Source organism: Rissa tridactyla, chromosome 1 (genome assembly GCF_028500815.1).
Source record: "Rissa tridactyla isolate bRisTri1 chromosome 1, bRisTri1.patW.cur.20221130, whole genome shotgun sequence".
NCBI lineage: Eukaryota > Metazoa > Chordata > Aves > Charadriiformes > Laridae > Rissa > Rissa tridactyla.
Genome location: NC_071466.1, coordinates 176,049,820 through 176,076,633, shown reverse-complemented (window position 1 = coordinate 176,076,633; position 26,814 = coordinate 176,049,820). Strand labels below are relative to the sequence as shown.

At 39.9% G+C, this 26,814-nt stretch overlaps 1 protein-coding gene across 1 annotated transcript in view; it reads left to right on the top strand.

Moving 5' to 3' along the window:
- Positions 1-26,814, top strand: part of SYT1 (synaptotagmin 1) — a 358,040-nt gene that overhangs the window by 253,921 nt on the left and 77,305 nt on the right. The window contains exons 4-5 of the mRNA XM_054211854.1: positions 10,865-11,049; positions 24,243-24,365. Of these exons, the coding sequence (XP_054067829.1) occupies positions 10,865-11,049; positions 24,243-24,365 (308 nt within the window). The remainder of the gene's footprint in view (positions 1-10,864; positions 11,050-24,242; positions 24,366-26,814) is intronic.

Below are 26,814 nucleotides of genomic sequence, written 5' to 3'. Positions count from 1 at the left end.
TTATTGAATGTCCCAATTTTTTAATTGGGGCATTCATGTTAAAAGCTGTCAGCTGGAATCCCAGAGCAAGCCATGGCTGAAATCTGATTTGTCTGGGGCTGACTGCGGTTGTCTCAGTAACTCAGTTAGCTCAGGCAGTCCTTTTGGAGTGTCCCAGACAAAGACTGTCTTGGGTTTTTTTGTGTCCTCTTTTTCAGGGCCGTGTCTTAGCCATAACTTTGGCCACCGGTGAGTGAGTTATGGAGGTGCCAAGCTGGCTGTCTGGGTTCCCTCCAGAAAGAGGGCGTTCGTGTCCTTGGTGGACAGGATCCTAGGAGGATCTTGTTGAGGTGATAGAAGGGGCATTTAGCAAGGGCTGTGCACAAGGGAGCACAAGGCGATGTGCTTGGACAGGCTGGACCTGGTAGCGTACCAGCCTGGTGCATTCTCGTGGGCTGATGGGTGGACAAGGGCACAGCTCTCGTGAGCAGTCACTTACACCAAGATGGGCACGTACCCACCACGCAGACTTGGGACCTTAGTGCTGTAAAGCCTCTCAGGCAAGGCTGTCTTTTTATTTCATCTGTGTGCAGTCTAATCTGGTGAGGCATTTCTTCTGAGTCGGTGCCGTTAGGCACTACCCACACACAAATGAGTGTCTATTAATAATGATAATATTTAATGAAAGAATCTTGTTCAAAGTTTTATCTCTACATTTAAAGTAGCAGATCAAGAAATACAGATACTCAGTTGATTTCACTGGGTATACGCTATTGCCCAGCAAAAGAAATATGCTTTTACAGATACATTCCTGTCACAGAAAGAAATATGTATTCTCATATGAGAAGTACTGTCTTTGTACTGCAGTTGGCCTAAATTACAGTAAAAATATGTATTTTTTAAAAGCTTTAATTCTAGCTGGAAGAAAGAGATTGGTTTTTGTTTGCTGCTTGGTTGTTTTGATAATTGATTTATCATTACTACAGCTATGCAATTAATTTTTTTAAAATCATTCTTGACATTGAACATATGAAAAAGTTCCTGAACCTATTAGAATAGCCTTTTGTACTGCTTACTATACATAAGTATGCGAATGCTTTCCTGTTGAAGCAATAAAAAAACTGAGAAACACCAACAAAGGCTTTTATGTCTGAAAGTGTTAATAATTTTTAGAAATTAATTGTTCCCCTGATTCTTAACTGCAGAATACATATATTTCTTGAATAAGTGGATGGCAGATACAATGCGTATACATAAAATGCGCATATATATATATATATTTAGTATGTTCAATGCTGTAGGTGATTCTTTTTAACCTGTCTTTATCTTTGCTATCAGAGGGGGAAAAACAAGTTCATCCCAGGCCTTTTCAAGGGCTGGATAAAAGCAGATATACGAACCTGCTCAGGATCTGTTCAAAGTCAATAATATGGCTCTACTGGGCTGTGTAATGGATAGAGGCAAAAGATCAAGTCCTAAGGGAAATGGTGTCATTCTTTTTATGAACGGAAAGGTTTTGGTTATTTACAAGTTAGAAATACTTTACATTTTGACATTTGGTCTTTTTTCACATGGAGACACAGTAGATTTCACTGAGAATTTCACCAAAAATTTTAATAAGTTAGCAAATGAAAATCTGAACTGGCAACAAGGCTGAGGAACAGGAGGATTGTTTCAATGGGTAAATTCATCAGTTTGGTATATACGAGGAGTAAATTCTGTTTACTCTGTGCTGTCTCATACTTGAGTGATTTATCTGAGCGTATGGACTCTGGATACAATATTGCTGGTTGGATAATAAAATGGCAGGAGTCAGGAAAAAAAAAAAAAGATCCTTTTTAAAGCTTAAAATAAGAAGTGAAAAATTGTTACCAAAGTAGCACATCATGACAAATGAAACTTAAGTCTCCTGGTTTATGCTTCAGCTCTATGGGGATAAACAAAATTAAGTTTTAAGGTCCCAAACAGTCTTCAAGCCTGGAACGCTTTCAGGGCACAGCTTGTCATTACGTTCTCCATGGGACAGTAATTACCCTGCTGACGGTAACTGTTCCACACCAGGGTAGGAAGTGCAGTGTTTCAGTCCTTCTTTTCAGCAGCATCACTGTTCCGTATGAGACGGCCATGCAGAAAATCTGGAAGCTGTCTTCTGACTTGCTGCTTAGGAAGAAGCAGAGTGAAGGAGGTGCCCTACCGGCTGAGAGAGGCTCCTGGTGCTTCAGTAACTGAGGTGCCAGTGAGATGTGCTGGAAAGATTACAGCCTTCAGGGGCCTGGCGCTGGGACACGGGACGTGGGACACCTCTGATGTATGCTTGTCTCTGGTGTCACACAGGGCACGATGCTAGTGATTTAGTGTGCTGGAGGGGTTCCTTCTGGATGTGAGTTTGTGTTGCCTCAATAGTACTGGGAGCCACCAGGGTGGCGCTTGAGGTGCTTCCTGTGGTCTGAGGTTGACACTGCACCCCAGGCTGCCATCTGGTGCGCTTGGTTGCAACATGCACATGGCATCGTCCAGCACTTAGCTCCCTACCCTTGCGGGGTGCGTGCCTGGGACCTGCAGCTTACATGAACCTCGCTGCTGGCAAAATCATAGCAGGGACTTGTGGTCCTGGGAATGTGCTCACAGCAAATGAAGGCCCTGTTGTCTCCTGTGCACTGCACCAGCCAGTAATGTAGACCAATGCTCCCACGGTGTCTTCTGTATGATGCTCACCAAAGTCATTTTGTTAGGTATGTAGTAATGTCTGCATCTCTGCAGTTCAGCTATTATTACCTACCACCTAAGACACTTTGTGATCTACTGATGAAAAGTGCTATATGCGAGCCATTTTTATTTGAGACCTTCAAGATGAATATTAAATCTCAGTAAGGAATAAAACTGGTTATTACTTTCAGTGGGAACTTAGTGTATTACCCCAATGATTGCTAGTTCTTTTAGTAGTAGCTGTTCTCCTTTAAACCCCAAGCTATCACGTAATAGCATCCTGTGTTAAGTTTGTATATGTTAACAGATCATTGGCTTACAAACAGGTATAGTTCCTATAAGTTCTTCTTGTCAGAAATCACAATTCAGTTCCTTTTTTTAAAGAACTTTACCCCTGCATCGTATTTTATTAAAAAATGTGCCAAATTAACTTTTTTCCTCCTTGCCAATGGAGTTTTTTACCTAGTTTTGGAACTTATAACATTCAGCATGTACTGTACATGACCAATTCTGCTGTGCAAGAAATGTGATTCCTGTTTTGAAAATTGAAATACAACCCCTGTTCCTCATATTTGCAGGGCAAACTTTGTAAATGTGACACAAATACATTCCCAAGTATTCAAAAACTGAGAAGGAAGATAAAACAAAACCCAGTGTTCATTGCATACAATGGATGAAATCCACTATGAAAATCAAATATGCATAGGCATAATTGATTTTTTCCCATCATTCTCATTACTTTTGAGTCTTATTCTCTTGATTTCTTAGTCCTGGGATTGATATGACCGAGTATTTTGTCCCTCTGAAAATTCCAGTTCAAACTCAGAGGGTGATGGGGTTTTTTACTTTTTTTCTTTCTTTCAGACTATCAGTTGAAGTTTGAAGTGCAACATATTGTTTATGTCACAGGAAAAGTGAAATGTGTTTTAACCACTAAATACAATTGTCCACATGATAGAAAGCAGTCATTTCAAGCTTCTGCAGATTTGTTCATCAGAGTTGAATATTAGCCCCGTGGGTTGTTTTGTCCCTTCTCAGGAAACTATATGGCCTCAGCTGGTGTTGGTACATAGAGTTTTTGGAAAGCCTTCAGCAAACCTGTCTGGCTTCCAGGTCTGCTTGGAGGCTCCAGCTTTCTTCATCTTCCCCAGCTGCTCAGTGTGCCCAGTGCTCTCGCTGGCAATTATCTAAAGCCTGAATTCATTTATTTTATTTTAAAAGCTTTATGGCAGCAGGTATATGAAATGATAGGAAGCGTCAGTCTAAAAATATTATCTACTTGATTAGAAAGCATCTTCCACCAAAGTCTTTCCTTTTCCTACTCTGTTTTCTGTAGTAAGTGACCTAGAGGTTTTGCCAGAAAGGGGAGTTTGTTTTATTTGTCACACTGGCCAGCGTTGCGGTCCTTCACAAGGGACACACTGCGCAGCAGGGAGCTGGGCTGCTGGTTCTTCCTCTGGGCCATTGCGTGCCAAGTGAGGGAATATCATCCTTTCATGGAGGGCAACGGAAGAAACAGCTGTATTTGCTGGAGGAAGGTGGAGGCAGGAGCAGGCAGGAGGGCTGGGAGCTGTGAGAGGAGAGCTGGCAGCCCCACAGAAGCATGGCGCTGCTGGGAAGGGCAGCCAGCACCAGAGACCACAGGAGGGACCTTCCCAAGGAGCCATGTGGCCACCAGGGAGGCTGTGCAACGGTGGCTCAGGTGAAAATGAGCCCAAGAGAGAAACCCCAACCAGCAGTGACACAGCCGGCAGAGGGGAGGTCTGTGTTAACTCTGTTTTGCTCATATTCTGTTTCATTTTGATTCAGGAGGGGAATGGGCAGGTTAACAGAGGAGCTATTTTCATTTTAGTATTTATACAGATGAAACCTGACATTCGAGTTTGAAGGCCTTTGGGATCTCCCTGAGGTACTTCCTTCAAGGAGACATCTCAGCAGGTCCGCTTGCTCGCTCTGGCTGCCTCACCATCCCGTTTCACCCGGAAACTCCCCTGCCTTGCTTTCTCACCCATGTGTCTCGAGAGATGAGGGGCGGAGGAGCTGATGAGACTTGAGCAGTGAGGAGCTGGGGGAGAAAGGGAGCAAAACACATTGGAAAGAAGGAGAGAGAGATAGCAACAGAGACAGAAATAGTTCTGCTCTCCAGAAAGAGATGTGCTGTTGGGTAGATGTGTTTTACCATGACAGAGAGCCTATCACATATCCTAAAAGGTGAATTAATACCAGCAATACTAAACATAAATGACCTGCAAATTCCAACAGCAGGTGTGGGTTCGCCTTCAGGTAAATATTTTAGTCACGTTACGCATTTTGACTTCCAGCTTTCAGGGCATACAGTAGGCACATCAGGTTCTCAAGCAGCCCAAGCACCTCGGCTAAATTTGTAGCCATATCCAGCATTACTGCTAAATTCAATGTCGGTTTATTTGCAAAGACTGGAATGTTCAGTCATCCAAAGTTTGCATAATTTTGCATGATAATGTCTAACAAAGAAGCTACAGGCAGGAGTATATTCAATGAGTGAAGCCAATCTGATCGGTGCACTTTCACAGACTGTTTTGCGTGTGGGGAACTTTCACTGTCAAAACACACATCTCTTAACTCAGTTAAAGCTTCAGTAACTTCCATAAACTATTCATGGAGATAGTGTTAAGCAACTGCACACGCTCAAAAGATGGGGGGCGGGGGGGGGATGCCAGCATGAGAGTATTCATTAATATCTGTAGTAATGGTTCCTTCTAGTGATAGGTCAAAGGTGATGGGTTAAAGGTAGACTCATTAACCTGAATCACATAAAAAATCTGTCATAGATGTAAGAAAGTGAAAATAATGTTTTGCAAACATGCTATTAAAGCAAGACATCATACATAAGAGTGTTTGGGGTAGAAATGTAGCTGTATAAGCCCAGTAGGCTTATTTAAATACTAGCCTAGAAGGCTAGTATTTAAATCATCTGTATTTGTATGTATTTGCAGTTTTTCTCTTCCTCTTTTACAAGGTATTTTTCCATATATCAGCATTTCCTTTTATTTGTATTGATCACCTTTGTATTCCTTCTGCTGTGAATAGTGGTATCTATTATCTGGATCCTTGCTCTCTGTACATTTTCTTTAAGTAACTCCTAATGAAAGTCAAATTGATTCCCAGAACGCGGCCCCTGGGGAGTTTCTATACAGAAAGTCTGAATATGGCTACATATGGGTTTTGCCTTCTGATTAGAAACTGAGTGCAAAAAGCCAAGATAAAACTATGGTTTAGTAAATGAAAACTGCCAGTGCACTCATGTTCAGGCTACCAGAGCTTTAGGTTAATGCAGTGTGCTTCACATCTTCACTGTTTGGCAGTCGCAGCTTCCTGTTAAGTATCATGCCCCCTGTGAGACATAGATTATTAATATTTATTTATCACTTCCGACATGCCACAGGCCTCCTTTGCAGAATAATATGGAAGCTGCCATCATCTGATAGTCCGTTGCTGTCACAGTTTAAATGGGGCTGCTTAATTGCTTAATTGGGCGTTGTCAGTGGACAGCATTTTTGGTATGGAAGTCTTCACTTTTTAATTCAGCTCCTCTCTTCAGTTCTTCCTTGACCTTCCCTCTCTTTGGGTTCTAAGTTAATAAAGTTTCCTCTGACGTTGCACACAGAAAGGGAAGAAAATTATTAGGATGAAGGATTTTATTCTGTTTTACAGACTGTAGCATTTCGATGCTGTTACACGTTTTGTGACTTCTCTCTTACTGTCTTCCTCTGGAGTCAAATGTCCTCCAAGGCATCTGATAATTTTAGACCATCTAACTGGAATGTCAGTTTTAGACCCAAGGCCTGTACCTCTCCAAGCATTTTGTGTAAGGCCAAGTAAGGATATCTTTGTATAAAGGACATAATTTGTAGCTCATCTTTTCCTTTGAATCTAGCATATTCAGTGGAACAAGATTTAATGACAGGTTGGGACACCAGCTATAGTTAGTGCAGCACAGTAGAAGCAGATGAGTGGAGTGAAGCAGGCAGTCCTGAGGACCCAGACCCACACTGCAAACTTCGTGGGGATGATGCTTCGATTTAGGTTTGCTCCTGTGGGCCAAGTGCCGTTTGCAGTTGGAGCACCATTAGGTGAGCTCTTGGAGCATATATTCCCATTTGGCCCACCCAGATCGCTGCGTAACATGAGTCCAAGCACAGGATATGGGTATGTTCTGGAGATCTGCTTCATAAATGCACTCCTAAGCCTAAACTAAAATGATAATATAAGCACACCGCAGCTGCTGTATTTGTGAAATGCTACAAATGCACCAAATGACCCACAGTGGGCACACAACCCTGGCTGGCATTTGTGGTAGGAAGCAACAGAGAGGGATGAGAGAGAGCTCACAAATCCTTTAGCTGCATCCATGTCTGACTGATGTTCAGCATGAGTGAAGGATGCAAAATCGGTACCCAAAACGCCTCTATTATCAACACAATCCTAGAGCTTACTCTTTTCAGTGCCCTGCTATTGCTCGTAAGCGAGCCATGTGTTTCATTTTCTGTACACTCTCCTTTTACAGATAGGCTTCATTCCTGCATTTCTGAGTAAAGTCCTAGAGCATACCCTGTTTGGATTGGATCAAGAAGACTAATGCAAGACCTTATTTACTAACTAGGCTACTCAGCAGATCCCCTCCTATAGATTTGTCTTTAAGAGCCTTGTAGAATCACCGAATCGTGTAGTGATTTGTGAGAGCTTCTTCAAAATAAGTATTCTGAATTTGCCTACAGGGGCAGAACAAAGAAAATAGCACTGAAATACCAGAAAGTTCACACATGTATTATTTGTTCTTAAACCAGTAGCTTTTCATTGATCGCATAGGTAGGTATTGCTTGTTTCAAAGCACCCCCTTGTGCAGGCACTGGGTAAGACAAGTTGCACAAGAAGCTTCTGGCTCAATAACACCTCAATCACTTGGTCAGGTTTGCATTTTTAATGTCACCCACCCTTCTTCGTCTGCCACAGAGGTCTTTTGTTCAATGGATCATGTCTGAAGACCTCCTGAGATTTCAAGTTGTGCTACTAAACCTGATCAAACTGATTTAATATAGATGGAGGTAGTCTTCAACCTGTTGTCCATTTAAACACTAGAAAAATGAAATTATTTAAAAATTTTGCATATGTGTGGGGAAAGTCCAACAGGAATTAACCAATATAAATCTCCAAAGTGAGCCACTGTGCAAAACCAAGAACACTCATATACTGTCAGTAAGGTTTTTGTAAGTATTATTCAGTTGGTAAAAAAGGCTGAAAAATTAAAGGTTGTAGACTTGAGTCTTCCAAAGTGATTAGTGACTTCGGTCATTTCGTTCTGGCCTGTCCACCTTGAGATAGAAAACTAATTCTTAGAAACTTATCTTTTTCTGGAATTCAAGCTCCTCTGGCAGTGTCATGACTTGGGGAGCACAAATATGAAAATCTTCAAAGTCTTTAGTAATTTTGGAAAATCTGTTCTGTATTGTGTAAAATGATTAGCATTTAAAAATATTTAAATAATGTTTTTGAAAGGAAACAAAAGCTTTGAAGACAATGATTATGTTTCACTTGTCTTAGATTTAAGACAAGTGAAACATAATCATTGTCTTCAAAGCTTTTGTAAATCTAACATGCACATCCACTGCCAGCAATGTTTGATTGGGTGATCTCTGTCAATGGCAATGTTCAGATGAGCAATCTCCTTGACAGACATAGTACACTTTTATTGAGAGAAAAATCCATTCCTTTCTGCTTTTTCAGACTTGAATGTTGAAGTTGTTTTGTAAATGTCCAGATTTTGGGTTACCCCAATTTTTCTTCTGTTATTGCTTATGCTTTCTTTAATAAAAAAAGAAGCATGTTTTCTTTGAAGAGATAAATATGGATTTCTGTATAATTCTTGGTGTCTCAGATATTAATTTGATGATCATTTAATTGCATCACAAGAGCTATTGGGTGAAATTAAATTACAAACAGATGAGAGCAGACAATGCATTATAAAAAGAAAAAAAAAAAAGCTGAGGTATCTGCAAGTGTTTCAAATGCTCCCCAAGGCACCCTACATTGTTCATGCTCCAGAGAACCGAGGCAGCAGTGCCAGGATACCACTTTACACAACGGTTTCAGCACAAAGGAACATGACTTCTACTACCTACACAAGCTTTTTCATCCGTAGGATGCATATATCCTACTAACGCCCACATTCCCTGTCTCCTCAGTTCCTTGGTTCTTCCAGCTTACCCGCATTTGATGTGTCCCTCCTCTCTTTCCTCCCACGGTGCCATCCTGCTGGCAGAACCCCACCCCCTATTCTTGCTGCTCCCCATATTCGCTGGCATCATGCTTCAAGCACTGCTGACAAGGCAGCAAAAAATAGCTGATAGATTTGGGCACAGCATTCATTTCATATTGACATAACTCCTGTAGGTTAGCTCAGACATAAAGTATAGCGTTATGTAAATACTGTTTCAGATGCTAAGTGTCTAACAGACCAAGTACACGTGTGAAGTTTAGCGTTTGAGAAGAACACACATTGCGTGTGAAAGGCGATCATTTTACATTGGTGAATGCTGGATGAAAAAAAAATTAAAAATTTGTAGGCGTGTCAGTTGTGTTACAAAGTGTTACCACACCAGATTTGAAGACAAAATGGAATCATTAATGCATGAAATACAGATTTTAAGTTGTGATAAGTGCAGATCTAATGCAACTTTAGCTGCAGAATTGCTGCTGCTGACGCCATAAAATACATGCCATAAACAGCTGTTAATCTGTTCACTGTTTATCTTTTAACATTCATTTGTTTAGTAATCAGTTCTCATTTGTTCTACATATGGTACAGCTTCCCTTTTATAGCAGCTGCATTTAATGAACAGTTGGAGGCACAAAAGTATTAAGAAATTATTGTTTCACTGTTTTTCTGCATTATTTTTGTATCTGTCACCAAGGGCATTTGAATAAAAGTTAGAAATATGGTCATTAAATTTAAAGTGAGGAAGGTGTAGGTGCTTTGTCCTCTTCCTGAACGGTAATTTGTAGTGGAAGTTCCTGTGACCATGCTTCACACTCTGCTTAGCTCCTTTAAGCAATTAATTTTCTCTATTTATACTGTCCGTTCCCTTCTGTGATTCACTGACGTCAACATGTCAAATTTGATTCACTCTTCAGTTTTGCTCTGTATCATATTAGAGACCTTTAGGTAATGCACTGAGAGAGTATCTTGCAGACCTGATAGACTGAGTGCATTTCGAGATTTTTAGCAAAGGACGGTTTACAAGATTTAAAGTTTCATCAGGTGTTCTGGTTAAATGTGGGCAGCCGTGTTCATTAAAGCTGATTTGTATGAAGATAGTTCCCTCCTGGAGTACTTGTGTTTAAGTGTCACCTTAAGTTCTTTTTTCCAAAATTCTGATCTTTAACAAGACCATTTTATCATAGTAAGTGTTCTCTGTTATTTATTCATGCTTGAGCCATGTCCAGCATCCTGGACTGAATGAATAAACAGAACATACACTTTTCTTTATAGGAAAGTATAGATGAGAATATAGCTGTGTACTGAAACTTCGCTAGCGTTAGGGTGTGATGACAAATAGAACCGATGCCCTTGGATTGGACAGTCCTTTGTCCTTGGTCAGTCTTTACTGGTGACCTTGACCTGCATCTGTTGCGAGGAGTCTGCCAAGTACAGCAGTGGGCAGAGGAGAAGGGCTGTTCACTAAAACTGACTGCTTGCATCGAACGCCGTTCCGGAAAAGGGAAATTCCCAGTCAGTTCCACCCGATTCAGCCACAATGCCAGGTGGGTTGGGGAGATGATTAAAGAAAGAAGCAAGTAATTGCCTAAATGTGCCGAGCATTTTACAGATTTGCACAGTGTAAATATTTTGGACATATCATTTTCAGATGGTGGATTAATCAAAATAGCTGCAAGTGAGTTTGATATGTGTCACCAGGCATGTAAATAGATAGATGTGTTAAATTGGCATTGTGTGTGCAAATGCTCAGTTGGGAGAAATATACAAATGATGACAGGATATTTTAAAAAGGATTTCAGGTATTTCTGCAAGGCGTTTTCATTGAAAAAGGCTTAGCTGTGAGAGAAATGTGCTTGTTTCTAAGTTTAGCCCTACTAACAGTTTACCACCTTCTTTTTGTGTGTGTTTCTTTTTCTCTTCCAGTGCCACCTTGGGCCTTAATAGCCATAGCCATAGTTGCAGTCCTATTAATCCTTACCTGCTGCTTTTGTCTCTGTAAGAAATGCTTGTTCAAAAAGAAGAACAAGAAGAAGGGAAAGGAGAAGGGAGGGAAGAATGCTATTAACATGAAAGATGTTAAAGATTTAGGGAAAACCATGAAAGACCAGGTAAAGTACCTCTCCTTTTCTTGAACTCCTGAGTTGCATTTGAAGATTTCTGTATGATATTTCCACAAAAAGTTCTGCTTGTTGCCTCAGTAGTGGCTCTGTGAAGAGGGGACCGATTGGCAGCACGTTCTTGGTGGTATCACAAAAGATGAATCTGGTTGTGGCATCACTTTATCAAGCAGTCAGCCAATTTCCCTGCTCTGCTAAAAAAAAAAAATTAATGGGCATATATTGACTCATCTGGAAGGGACAGGTTTATTGAGAGTGTCTTGGTTGTCCCAAAAATGAAGCAAATGTGCACAATGTTCACTGTCCTTTTTCAAGGCTTCGACCAGGACCTAGTACAGTGTATATCTTTCTAGCAGTGTTTCTGAGCTTACATGATAAACAAGAGTAGCTCTGAACTCTAAATCCCTTTTTATCCCCAAAAGCAAAAGTTCAGCAGAGAAAGAAACAACAGTATAGAAGAAAAAATGAGAAGGATAGAAACAAAGGAAAACAACCAAAAAGGAAGAGCACAGGGACATTCAACACGATGATGTTGGGAGAATTCATTTTGTAGTACGGAGGAGGAGGTTAAAGATAACAGGCCATACTTGTAACTGTAAGTCAACTGAATAACTTGGAGAAAAAGATTAGCATAATGCCCTTTGAGCAGCATCATTTTCATAAGGGCAGAAAAACTTGTCCTTCAGATCAGCTTCATGCAAGAGAAGCAGAAGGACCTAATCCTCAGGGCCACAGAGCTGATTAATTTATTCCTGAAAAAAAAAAATAAAGCTTTTTTTAACAGGGTTTTTATATTGTCTGTTCTGGAGCAAACTGTTGAGAATAAGCAGAAGAATGGGGAAATAAATGTGAAGTATTCACGTGTCCTCACTGTGTTGCCAGATTTCATAAGCTAAGAAAATAAAGGGCGGTATTTTTCAAACAGAAAGTACTGAAGAAGTTTAGAGAACTGCTTTGCAAAACGTCTTCAGTAGGAACCAATAACTGTAAAGATATTTCATGGTCAAGTCTGTGTTCCAAGACCCCTGGTAAGGTTAAGCCAGAGCAGTCCAGGAGTGCTTATCCAGACAAAGACAGAGGATAGAACCATGGTCGGGAATGAGCAGTTCCTTCCACAAGTTGGAATCTAGTATATGAAGAAAGCTGGGCTGAAGGCAGGTTGAGTAGAAGTACAAGCCAAAGCTGGAAACCTGAGGACTCTGGACAGCTGATCAGGAACAAGATCCAAGAAGAGAAGCCTAGAGCACAGTAGCTAAGAAGCCCATAGTCAGTCCAGCATAAGTGGTGAGATGCCAATGTACAGTGATGGAGCAGCCACCAATGTGGCTCATCAACCAGTCTTAAGAGTCCTTGAACAAGTTAGCATGCTTCTCCAGGCACATGAGACATGATGGGGGAAGAGCAAAATCAGGAGAGTGGATGAGGAAGCCTTACGAGTCTGATGACCAAGTGCAACTGGATCACCTGAGTGGAGTCTGAAAAAAGCTCAGATAAGGAGAGGAAAATACTGGATGAGCTTCAAAGGTACAGAGCTATGAGAGCTATTTCCAGTTTCCATTATCAGCCAAGAGGACACCTTTTGTCATAGTTGCTCAGTAGATGGTAGGGCAAGAAAATAACTGAAGATCCAGTTGTTTTATTCCTGTTCATGCTACTAAATTGCAGTAGGCACTACTACAATCTTGATTCATTAGACAGTAGTTAACAGTTCTAGTCAATACATTGCACCAACAAAATAAGCCTTGGCATGATCTGACACAACCCGTTTTGGTTCTCAGAGCATAAGTACACATTACATGCTTACAGCTAATGAAGTTCACAGCAATTGCCCGTCCTAGGTATACTTATGTGTCTACACGCTAGTAGGCAATGCAAAGCAGATTTCCCTACAGCCATCCCAGATTGCTTTACCGCAACTAACAGAGTCCTTCACAGGTGCAAAGATTGAATGACGGGAGACCCTTGCATCCACATTGCAAGTGGAGCACTTTAGATAGTGTCCTGGTGCACAGCTTCAACCTTGGTTCCACCTGGAGAGAAGATACTTCATGTGCCACACTGGTCGTGCAGACACAAAACAAATTCACAACTGAAAACAACCTCATCAGTACACAAAATCCCTAATGTAGATGCAGCTATTCCAAGGTTAGGAAGATGAGTGAAGCCGAGTTCAAACAACAACAGAGCAGAAATTTTGAGTTCTCCCTTGAAAAAGAATTTATGCTCATTTTGTTTTCTCCATATGATGAATGTGAAACAACCCCCTTTTCTTTAAGCACTTTGATTAAGCATTTGTAGATTTCCTGTATTTGATTTATGGACTTTGTTCTTGGCTATTAATACTAAGTAATTGTGAGATATTTCCCCCTCAGCAATGCATGGAAAATCAGATCACCAGTTGTTGGGCTACTGCTAGCCACCTTCCTCCCATTGAACCAAGAATAATTTGGAAGAACTTTTTGATTATGCTTGTGGAAAAATTCCTTGAGATGTTTGTTACGTTCTACCAATGACAACAAACCGAATACTTTGTTGTAGGACAAATAATGTGCAATTTGTTGATTGATATTTATGTGGAATTTGTTGCATATTGTGTAAGGCCATTGTTGTACTTACAATATATTATTAAGTGTTTTTGATTATATTCAGTAGGACCGGGACAAATGACCATGGACTCTTGGAAAAAAAATATTTTAAATGCAAAATTGCATTATGTGATTAATATTGAGTTTCATTTCAGTCTTCTTCTTGGGAAAAATTGATAAAAAGCTGAATCATGCATATCATGTTTACAAAGAGAGCTCAAACTTTGAAACGTTGCACAAATGGGTATTTTAAGAAGATTCCATTCAAAATATTCTGTATAGTTATTTAAACATACTTTTGCCCAAATATTTTGGGATTTAACCAATATGTTTTGTTTTGCACAGTTAAACGTAAGGAGGGTAGATTCTCACTTGAGAAATGTAAATGTTAGACCTTTAATAACTCTCCAGCCAAGCTTCCTCTTCACTATCTGGGATTTCAAAAACAAGCTACTTAAATTAGCCCCTTAGATTTGTACTTATCAGTCTAAAAGCGTACAGATTTTAAGTTTTAAGTCCTTGGCATTCAATAGTTTTTCCCAACTTAATTCCTAATTTGTGAAATCTTAGCTGTCTTTTCCTTTCTTTTTTTTTTCCAGTATGACTAACTGTTTATTCCGACAGTTTATTCTTGAATTATCAGTGCAAGTTTTAATACACCTAGCTGAACTCAATGCAATGCTAAGTGTAGAATATTTCTGTTACGAGGGTTGAACCACTTTAGGGTCTCTGGCATAAAACAGAAAGGGGAAAAACAAAAATGCCTTTTAGCTTTTCAAAAGAAGCAAATTTTAATGTTAAAAGAAAAGTAATTGAAGATCAGGATGTAAATCTAATGCCATTATAAAGGGCAACATACAATACCAATGTTGTCAAAAATCCAAAAAGCTTCGTTCAGTCATTGTTAGGCCTGAACCTGCAAGTGCTAATTACCTGCTGCCTTCAGCTGGGAGTGCATAATAGCAGTTGATGTGCACTTGGCGTCTTGCAAGATCCTAGTTCCCTAGGCACACAAAACTTGAAAGGGAGTAGCGTTTGGTAAATTCAAAGTATCAGCCTCTGGAAATACAATTTCCATTTTACTCTGGTTTTGTTTGTCAAAGAGAACTTCTGACCTCCACGTACTCATGCTGACCTGCAGATCCATGCCAAATCATTACAGAGCCATATAGCTTGACATAGTTTAAGATGCTTTTGACATAGAGACTCAGTCAGATCAATAGTCATCCATGATAACTAGATATTACCGAAAGTGGAATAAAATTTTGGTGTCCCTGAGAAGATTTGTGCTTCAAAATGTCCGCTTTCCTGAACACAACTTCTGGTATGATATTTCAAATGAGAAACTGTTTATGAAATAATGGCGATTATGAGCAAATATAGTTGAGGTAAAGTGGGAGAAGTGTTGAAAATAAGCTTAGGGTTTCAGTCCAGAAACTCATTTCCATTGCAGGCAATGCTTACTTTTTCAAGTAGAGCATACAACTCCACCAAGTGCCACTGGGAGGATTAGATTCCTTCTAGGGGAGGCAAACCATTAATTAATGTACTACTGCAAAAAGGTCATTTCTCCGTGGTTTTTACTAATGTTTGTGTGTGGATGTTTTAATTTTTATTTCTTCCTTCTATGTCCTCCTTGTCTATGTTGTGTCTCATGACTGTTCTGGATTGTCACTTGCGGTAGGTTTATTTTGCTCTTTGGACGCACCTAGTCTAAAGCTCTGATACATATAGTCTTCTGACAGCTCTGGCTCCTCAGCTGAGATTTATATGTAGTAGCTTTGATACACACATCAAGAGGCTGAACTAAATTGATTGAGTATTTTTTTGGTTGGGTATATATTTGGGGGGAGGCTAGAGGAAGGCAAAAAAAAGGGGTTGTCATTCTTTTGGTAGTTAAACTATTAAGTCAAACTGTACTAGAAAGCTCAAGTTTAAAATTGATAGGCGCATACAAATAACTTGCTAATTTTATTTCCTTTTTGTATAAATGTCAGCATATCGAAAGTAGACGAAAGCAGTATGTATTTTTAATGTCTTAGTTTCTAAGTGCTGCTAAAATGATTGGTACCTGATGAAACTTGCTGTGGGCTGTCGCATCATCTCAGTACAGTGCCCACGCTTTAAGTTCTTAATGCTCCGTACAAAACTCTTTTAAGTGCTCTTACTCCAGATTTCTGTTGGTGTTTTTATGAGATCTTCCCATCACAGTTTTCATCTTTATAACTTTCCAGTCTCTGTCATGCCCCTAATTGCTCCCACTACTTTTTTCTTCAGGGAAAAAAAAAAGCCCCCAAACACCCAGGTCCAGAGACACTATAGTAGATGATGATTTATTGGGTCTGAATTTAATGCATTGGTACAAAAAAAATTTTTACTTAAGCTCAGCCTGTAGGCTGAGGAAAGGAATAGACGTAATCATTCCAGTCATGAACAGCAGCACTGAAAAATTACTAAAATTTAGCCCTATTGCTTGGAGAATAATTGTTACGGTGGTCTGAACATTTTATTAGGTCACAAAGCATTTGCAGAGAAGGAGATTTAATAGCTCCGTCCTTTCTCATTGCATCAGGCTAAAACACTGTCACTAGTGAAAGATTTTTGGCTTACAGTGAATGTGTCTTTTAGGTGAAATAGGAGTTTTGGGATCGCGTATGCGTACTACACCCTGGAGTATGAGTAGTATATTCTTAGCTCTGCTACTGACTTACTGTGGCCTTCAGTCAGCCACCTGACTTCTCTGTATGTTTTTTTTTTCTTTACATAGCCCTTTCTTTCACATCAGGGTCATGTACTAACTTAATCAAAATATTCTGATTAATGTTCATGTATTAATAGAGGTGAAGTATCAGGGCATTATAAAGTAATATGATGTTGAGAGCTGCAATTGCATCTAACCAAACTTCAACATATAATGGTTTTCTTAGAATTTTTCACTTTATGATTTTAGCTGTTGAACAGTAAACACCCTTGCCCTCATGGAGACAAAACACTGCAGGAACAAAATTTTTAATATTAGGTAGCCCCAAAATATTTCAAAGTAGTGTGTATTGATGTGGCAGCATGAAGACAATAGCCAAAATGAAGTCGGTAAAATCCACACTGACATCCAGAGAGGCTGGATTTCACTTGAAGGAACCCAAACCTTTATTGCCAGAAATAATCCAAGAGGACCTTTTGAGGGACAGGACCTCAAAAAACCTGGCAGTGGTCTTTTCTTCTGCAGTGATCGCTCATGTGATTGATTGTTTTCCCAGTTGAATGCCTAGAGAATAGCAAGTGTATTTATTCCATGATGCCACCTGTCTTGGTCTCAGCATACTGATTCCCGTTTATTGGCGTCTTCAGGCTATGGTGACGCTAATGCTCACCATGGCTTAGACAGTATGTGCTGCAGCGCCATTACAGTGCAGTAAATTAGTCGGAAACAATGGGGAAAAGTCTGTCTAGAAAACAAGACCAATAACTATACTGTGGCAGCCAAAATGGATTGACTGAGTCCCGTTTGTACATTAATTCAACCTCAGGCTTGACCAGTCATCCTGCTTTTTTACCTGCCTCAGAAACCAACATGCAGGGTGCATTAAACTTCTTGAAAAATGTGAAAATAACATGTTTATGAAGATACAATGTCATAGATGAATGTTTGTGTTCTGCAAGGTTTTCTGCAAAACTCTTTTGTAACTTAGATTTATACTAGACTTCAGAACCTGAAAATATGGAAGCAACAGCTGGGAGCCACAAGGCTGGGCTTATTTCCATATTGTCTCTTCTTTTCAGTCACTCCTAAGAAGACATAGGAGCTTGGTTTGTGTGCTTCCTCAGTTTCTTCTACCTCCTTCGTTTAAAAGTACTTTTCCTGTAAAATAGTTCATTTACTTTTTTGGTAACCTATTGTACTGTTAGCATGATATGAAGATATAGATCCTACTCGTTTTATTACAAGTCTTGTTTTCTATACTGGAGGTCTTGCCACTGGAAGCTTCCATTATCAAGGACATTTCTTTCTTGTGTTCTCTTGATTAACAGACCAAATTTTTAATTCTTTATTCAAGACCACAGTCTACAGGTTCTGGTGTCTAGGTGGTGTCTAGGAAGTACACAATTATTGCCCACATTAAGTGATCTGAATCACACTCTTGAGACATTTACCTGTATCCACTGATTACATGGAGAGCCAAACTCTTATACTAAGTGTCTAAAGCTAGTGGGTATGAATAACTACAACAGGAACAGCAGTTCATATCAATGAGGTATACATTTCAAATCCTATTGGGAATATTTAATTGTTTACTTTTTAAGGAAAGGCATTGATTCTTTACAAGATGATGAATAACAAATATGAATAGCGAAATAACCTTCAAGCATGAGAATACCAGATACTTGATAAAGCCCTATTTAGAGGATGGTCAGAGGGGGATCTTATCTCTTTTTGAGCACCTGAGCCAAAGGAACGGTTCTTTGCCAACTTCTTCTCCATACATCAAAGTGGCACCCAATAAATCATGTCTGCCTATATTCACGTTAATTTTCACTGTTAAATAGATGTAGTCCTAATTATATAGTATGACAAGTTTTTCAAACAGAAATAACTGTAGTACTGGGAGTGGTCCTCCCATGTTGAGGAGCCAGCTCTGCCCCAAAGCGCGCTTCCGTCTGGCCCGCTGCCATTCATTTGGGGAGGATGAAGAACAATTGATTGAGCAGCATGCGCTGGCCAAACAGCCTAAAGCTGCCTCCTACTCACAGCCTGCTGCTTCGCACAGCCGAGCCCTGCCGTATGGGAAGCGGGGGCAGAGCAGGCTAGCGTACTTGCAAGAGCGCTTGCTTCTTTTTGTTCATGTGCATGGGCCCTGCCTTCAAAGCAGAGCCCTGACCCACGGGACGAACATCCAAAATAGGCCCCCAAGCTGAGATTGGCCGCATCTTTTTTCAGCACATAAACACTGGCTATGAAAAAAACAGGTTGATTTGGGGGCTTAACCGCTCCAGCTTGGAGGTATGTATTCATATTTTACATTGAACACCTCCAGCATTTGCTGTATTCTTCTATTGCACTAGAATAAGTTGGTATTTTAGTACCCAAGTAATGCAGTGAGCTCTTAAGCCGAACATGATGACCTCATGTCATCGACCTCCTAAAGAAAGAAAGCCCTTTGAATAATCCAACAGACCATTTAAAACCTGGATAACAAGCAAGGAAGTAATGTCAAGGCATCGCATGCTGGACACAGCAGGGTCTTGCTCATTCTGTGCATCGGTGTGGCCCACTGCTGGTGTGTGAGGCCAACACTCTTACAGCAGTAATGGCAAAGTAGATTTCACAATGACCAAAGCCTGGCTCAGCCACTGGAAGCCCATGCGCAACACGCTCTTTAAATTAATTCATGGAGAGAAAGCAGATGCTGAAAGAATGAAATGTTGCCTTTCCTTCTGAGGGACTCTGATAGAGAATGTGCTACAATTGCAGGCTTTTCTGCTTTGTGCTAGGGAATCAGCCAGGAATTTTTAAAGGCTTTTCTTTTCCCCTGGGATAAAAATTGGCCAGGTCAGAATTATGGTGTTTGTGAATGTGAAAGAAATTGATAAGAGGTGCACCACCATTAGTGGAAATGCAGCCATTCCTAGGTGCGGAGGAAAAATTGCCTTTCTGATAAATTCATTGTTGGACATGGCACAGAACATTCTCGCTACAAAACAATATTGTTTTCTTCCATTGAGCTCAGCAGGCATTGCACAAGCCTGAGGACTGGGCATCATTCACACGTTAAAAAAATATCCCCTTCACCATGTGAACAAAAGGAATGATTGATGGGGCAGGAGGAGACGGAACTCGGGACGGCAGCATGCACTGTGCAGCAAATAAACTTACAGGCTGCAGTCAGCGTTATGTTTTCCTTCCTAACGTCTCTGCTTCTTGCTTACTGGCAACTTGTTTCCTTAAAAGTGAGGCCATAGGCCATCCTGTGAATAGAAGGAGCCCTAAAAACAGACCATGAAAGTGTTTCTTTACATATGACAGTGAAAGACACTTTGCTGGCAGTCCTAAATAGCTTGTGGCATGAAGTAGGCAATAACAATGAGACAGGAAGATAACTGAGATCAAAATCAATGATCAAAATACACCTTCATGGGTCTTTGCATCCTCCTGGTGATGCAGACGTGGTTGTGGCCTCTGCCTCGCTGTATAGGAGGCAAGGAAGTACACTTGCTCCCCCAGCAGCTTTGTTACCTGAGTCCTGCGTCCTGCTTTCCTGGAGCTTCTGCACATGTGGAGTCTGAAGGCAACCAGCTGTGAGAAATCCCTCGCAAACCCTCTCGATTTCTACACATAGTTTTAGGAGGGATTAAATGGAAGTGTGCATAAAGCTGGTTTAATCCCCAAAATCTCTTGTGGTTTGTGGTGGACAGTAATGGGATAAACCCAGTGACAGGGTGCAGGGCTTTTGGTCGAACAGAGCTGGAAGCAAGGGATGTTCACAGTATCAGGAGGGCAGCGTCACCGCAGAGAGGCTTTTGTCAGCTGCGGGGGTGGGAGGGGAAGGAAGCCCAGGAAATGTAAAAGCCCACTGCAAGGTGTGGAGTTGCCAGAACTACAATTACAAGCAGTTTTGGTTTTTTCTTTCCTTTTTTTATACAAAAGATGAAACTACAAAAAATTTGAAAATGAAGCATTTTCTTTAACAACACAGAAGAAAAGAGGAGACTGTAAAACCACCCTTAATTATGTTTCGGAAGTGAAGAAACAACCAGCAGATTGAACTGTGGATCCCAGATTGCTGTAATGTAGCCCTGTTTGTTGCAGGAACCACTACAGAGTAGATGAGCTTGAAAACAACTAACTAAAAAGAAAACCCTAGTGCCATATGTAGATTTATGTCTGCACCCCTGGTTAAAACTAGTGGCACAGGTCATTCAAATTAAATGAGAGGTTGCTCAAAAATTCATTTTGTCTTCCAGGTCTAAGAAACATATATTGTATATTGTGTGGCTCTTAAGGTCCCTAGCACAATGTAACTTCTCCTGCTTGCTGATTTCATTAGATGTGGATGTACATCTTGCAATGGTTGTATTGGATTAACACTTTTTTGCACATTCCCACACCTGCTTACATGGAAGCCTACATTTTTCAGATACTTATACACATGTAAGAGCATATGGAGGTTTCGTTCTTGTGTATTTCTGCATATGTTACGCAGAAATGAAGAAACCACTTGAGTGGACTCCACAGTCATCCCAAGTTAGAAAACATAAATCTGGTCTCCAGCACAATGTAATAATGCATTTCTATGCTGTGTATTTCACAGAAAAGGCTTTTAAAATGTCATGGAATTAAAAGAAATATTAGGAAAGGAAAGGCTTATATTCCTCTGCGTCTAAATCCAGGCTTTCTGATCACCGTTGTGTCAGTTGAAGAGGCTTGAGGGAAAAGCTGGCTTATAATTAAAAATATTTTATTGTGTATAAAACCAATAAAATATAGCTGCTTATTTTAATTGATTGTAGCGATACAACAGTAATATCCAATATAGTGTGCTATAAATTGAGGGTTGCAGTACTATTCCATTAAATATTGATCTCTCAGAGAATCTCAATACAAAATGAAAATCCCTACAGGGTGTTTCAAGTACTTTGAAGCAATCCAATTCTTCTTCCTCTTTGGAACTCAGCAGCTGCATCAAACATGAGAAACTTCTGTGCTTCCTTTGACTGAGCTCCTTGAAGCACTGGCCTCTCGTTTGAAAGCAAATAAATACCTCTCTTGATGGTAAAAACTAGTATGTACAGACTGCTGTAGAGGTAATACTTTGTCATTTCTTCCCTCCCCCCACGCCGTGACCTTGGCCAAATCCGAACACTGTCTCATTCTTAGTGTCTCTTAGTGCTTCATTGTTTCTGAGTCAAGGTCAAGAAGAATCATATAACTCTTCATCTGATGGGAGTAACGTGCAATGTTTTCCATCTCTCCTGGGCAATAGCTTTCACCTTCCAATAGGCCTCTCATAACCTGTGGAGAAGAGTTTCCCAGTCGTGCAGTGTTTTCTGCCTGCACTTCAAAACTCCCTTGCAAAACGGACATTAGCTTCTCATTATATTTTCCATAGTTATAGTAAGAACTTTTTCACATTGAGTTACCCACAGCTCTGGCATCTCCCGGATTGATCAGCTATGCAGAAGAGTATATAATTTTTCTAGAGAGAGTATGAATATGTAACTATTGCCTTGATGCAATAATTACAAATTCCTCATACATGGAAATTAGCATGTTATTTTCTTTTTGCATCCTCCCTTTTATTCCTGAGGAATGGCTGTAGGATAGTTCCTCTCAAACAAAATCCAGGTCAAAAGTAGGTGGTACAGCAGAAAGTCCAGTACTTATGCCAGAAATAGTGATATATCGGCGCTGTTTATCACTCTTCTATCATGGAGTTCTCTGCTAGGGCACTACTGAGATGATTTAGAGCAGTGGGTCTTGGAGTTAACATCCCACTCTGAGTTACTGCTGCCTGTTGTCTCCAGGCTCAGATAAATGTGATTGCTTTCATTGGACTGAGTCACTTTTTTTTTTTTTTTTCCCTTGATCACAAAACCTCAAGCTTATTTTTAACGCCAACAAAAGCAAGGTGTTTGGCATAATCACACCACCCCGTACCCTGAAAGTCCTGTGTATGGTCCTGCAGGGGCTGTGCCTCAGACTGGCTTTGCTCCAACACTATCTTCTTGCCATTGAACCTGTCACTATTGAAGTGTCACACCTGTTGTTGTACTAATAAAAATGTTGTGCTACAGCCAGGGAGCTCACTAACAGCTCAGCGATTAAATTGTCTCAAAATAATTTTCATTTCGGGCAGGTCAGCCTTTCCAAATAGATATGGTTTAGTTCAAAAAGTATTACTCTTCCAACATCACAGGTGATTCTCATCCACTGTCAACCTTTCCCACCGATCTTATCCAGGAACACTGTAATTTATGTTCCTAGTAAAGAGTCCATCATTCACTAACATTCAGATATTTAACTCTAACCCGGCTCCTCAGCTTGCATAAATCAATGTTGTTGCATTGATTTCAGTTGAGCTATGCCAGCTGAATTTCTAGCTTATTTCAAGAAGTAGAGAAATAATTGCTTAATACTGTGCAGTTTTGAGTCTGACCTTTTGAATTTAGATCTGGCTTCTGAAAAATAACATTTTCTATCTCAGAGATCAATCTTCCCTCATACCACACCCATGCAACTGTTGATTGACCCCCACTGCCTTCATGGCTGAGTGAGAACGTTAATGCTTTCACGTTCTTTCTTTCACCAACCACCATCAACCATGAGTACGGCTACTTTTCAGCCTCACTGTCTCTTTGGATAGAGAGCTCCAGCTGCAACCTGTTGTTTATATATGCTGTAGGTTTCTTCAGGCCACCTCACATCGTGAAAAAAGAAAGCACATAAAAAAATCTTATTCTTGCACTTAGAAGTCTGTTTCTGCAAGCAGAAGCTCCATATAGAAGGAACCATATAGAAGCCCCCAGATAGGGCTCTTATAGATAAGCATACTGTTGAATATAACATGCAGATAACAAATCCGGATGGATGCTCAGTACTGATTCCTTATTTTCATATTTTCCACAATTTTTCACTATTTGTCTCCTCACTTCTGCCCATTTTTCATTTCTTACTCAGGTAAGAATCTGCTGGAATAAAATCTACATAGTTAGTTATGGTCCATATGGTTTAATAATTGTATGAATTCCCTTTTGCACAGTGCAAATACTTCTGCTTTCTGGTACAGAAAAAAAAAAATTATTACATCATTTAGTATTTTAATTATGTATAAAATCTAAGATAACTGCTGTGTCCTTTAAAAATAGCAGGTTTTATGCAATAGACAAAGCTGTAAGCAGTTCTGTATTTCTTTATTTTTGTATTTCTATCTAAGCAAACTAATACCGACTTTCAATCAATTTGGTTCAGCCAAGCTTTATAGCGAGAATGAATAAAAAGGAAATTGGTCTTGGGAGGGAGGGAAAAGGAGGAACATGCATTTGCTAATGGCATGGTGAAAACTTTGCTTCCATATTCATTCTAAATAAACATGAGAAATGTTTGGCATATGATTGTAGGAAGAACTCATCCACAGCACACGCTCTTTATCATAGTAATCCTACAGAAATGTGTTGCCAATTGCAAACAATGCACAGCATGCACAACCAGGTTTGAGGTTGCCAAGATATTCTTAAGTTGAATGAATGTGTGACTTTGCTTATTTAATAGCATGTTTGCCTCCCCGTGCCTCTTTAAGAGCCAGTGTGAGCCCAGAAGAACTTTTGAGATCGAGTTGATATTTTGTTTCTACTTTCAGGTTTTTTAACAATGGTTGCTTGTAATAGCCCAAGAAGCTTTCTTCCTACTTCCATTGCTTGCTTGCTGATCTATAACATCTTCTTGAGCAACCCGAATAGTATAAATTGATATGTAAACTGCATATTTGGATTTCGGCTGTCATGCTTGCTTTTAATGGCTTTAAAATAGATTTGAGGAGAGTGTCTATTTTAAACTGGTACTCAAGAGTTTGCCTTATTGATGAACATTACATTCCTTCTTTCTAGGCTCTTAAGGATGATGATGCTGAGACTGGGCTGACTGATGGGGAAGAGAAAGAAGAACCCAAAGAAGTGGAGAAACTAGGCAAAATCCAATATTCTTTGGATTATGACTTCCAGAACAACCAGGTTTGAAACAAGCAACATGTAACGTTTCATTTCCATGTGTGCAAGGGGAGAATGAAGTAATACATTTAGTTACAGTAGATATTTCTGAAATCCTTACTGCTTGCATGGAGTAAAGGGAGAAAGCAAGACTCAAGGTTCATGACAGAGGTACTACTAAATTGGTATTTAATGTACTCGGAGTTTATATTACACCTTTAATCAAAATTGAAGACACAGTTTTACCTAATGGTTATTAATAACTTAATATGAAGGTGTCACCAACCAAAGTCAACCCACATTATATTGTGGAGTCTGCATGCAGACGGTAAAAGATAGCCTCAGCCTTCAGTTATTTAAAACATAAGCAAACAAAAGTTGAGAGGAAAAAGAGGGGGACATAGAAGTAAGTTGATTCATTGTGGGTCTTTTAGCAAGTCAATAAGATTGCCAGGAGTAGCTTTCTCTCACTTCACCAAATGTGCACTTTGCCTTATTAACTAGCTGCATCAGGTTCTGTTGCTCTCCATTAAAGTACACCTGCTAGCCAAGAAAATTTTAGTTTGGAAGAAAAGTCTGAATAAAAAAGTCTGTCCCCCCAAAAAAAGGAAATTTGTACAAGAATCTGTCCAGTCAAGGACTGATACTCCTTCAGTACCCTACTCCAAAGCTGGTAAGACCAAACTTTGGCATACTTCCACAAGTGTTCAGTAGGAACGGGCACCATAATGTGATGTAGACTTAGAAGGGACCTCCTTAATAGGTCTGGCCACATCCTGAAGTAGTTCATATTTAATTCCTCTCCCTGGCCTCTTGCTGTGGTTGGGATCACTTTTGTCAATTATACCAATTCACAGCCTCACATTAAAACTCACTGTGCTTAGCTTTGGACTGAAGTACACCAACACATCTGACTTCTTCACTTCTTCGTGGCTTTCAGTGAACTTGAGAATACATATCCTGCATTTCATTTTTTGACAACTTCAGTCAAAACCACATCATTCTTCTCTATTTAGGGAAAGAAAGGACTGCTGAACTTAAAACCCTGTTAATTCCTATTCTTCATCAGAACAGACTTCCACGTGTGATTTATTTCCACATCCATATTCTTTATCTGATGCTGTTCACTGAATGCAGGACACTTACATTTTGCAAGACAAAGAAAATAAGAGAAATGAAGAAAAATTTCTGTGTCAGCAGCAGAGTATTTACACACAGCTATGACCTGGCATATTACATAGTATTTCCCTGTCTTTTCAGCTGTCTTGTGACTACCAGTGCTTGTTTTTCAATGCAAGAGCCAAAAAGAATTCTGAAGCCTTTCAAGGACCCGTGGTTAAAGGAGCTTTTCCTTGACTCCCAGAGCAAATTCCCTGGCCATGTGATGAATCACACTGATCCCCCTTGAAATCTGTATGAAATCTGTATGAAGCGTTAGACCCTTCAGAAGCAGAAGATCTAAAGAGGGGGAAAGGAAAAGCTGCAAATGTGTTCTGACAAATGGATTTCAGTTTCCTTAGAACATGAAAACAAATTTTCTGTGTGAATTCTATTAAAGGAAACGTTGATTTTGTGAACTCTATTTTACAAAGCGAAATAGGACAGGAGAGCAACAAATTTGTAAAAGTGTGTAGTATTTAATTAAGATAAACTATTTGAGTTATGGATTGCTATTTATTTTGCTGCTCTAAACTATGTTGCAGCTTGGAATTTGTCAGAGGATAGACGATACAAAAGAGCAGAAGAGGGGACTCAGTTAAGTTAGTATAGCACAGTGGCATGAAACTACGGACCAAAAATCTGGCTAATACATTGCGCGGAGCTAAGAATGGAGACAAGATAGCCAATGTACTCTCCAGAGCACAATTCCTCAGTTTTAGAGAGAGAAATTTTAAAAGGGAGGTGAATTACTTTTCCACTCTGTTAACTAAAAGTCATAGACTTGTTCTTCACTCTTTGATGTGAAAGACTTGATGTAGATCCTGAGCCTATCCATGTATTCATGAACTGTTATGCATCTAGCATAAGAATGAGACAGAAAAGTGTTTCTTACAGCTAAAGGAAAATGTTTCATGGAGCTTAAAAGTCCTATAGGTGGGAAAGCATGCAGGCCATACTGCGAATTTAAAACTGGTAAAAATAAGTCCAACTTTGAGGAATCTCTCAGTAGCCAGAAGCTTCTTTTCTACATTGACTATATTGTTCTGTATTCCAATTGTTAGAGCTTCTGTTTGCAATTTAAACAATTCATCCATGAGAGAAGCAAATATATTGAGACTGAAGCACTGATTTAGAAGAAAATATTCTCAGATTTCATTCCCAGTTCTCAATATCTTGTCTCCAGATTGACCTTGAAGAGTCACTTGAATGTTTACCTTAGTTCTGTGGCTATGAAACAAGATTAAAAGTATTTTCTTTCTCTCAACTCCATTATGCTAATGAGGCTTAATACAGGCTAAGATGTTTACATTAC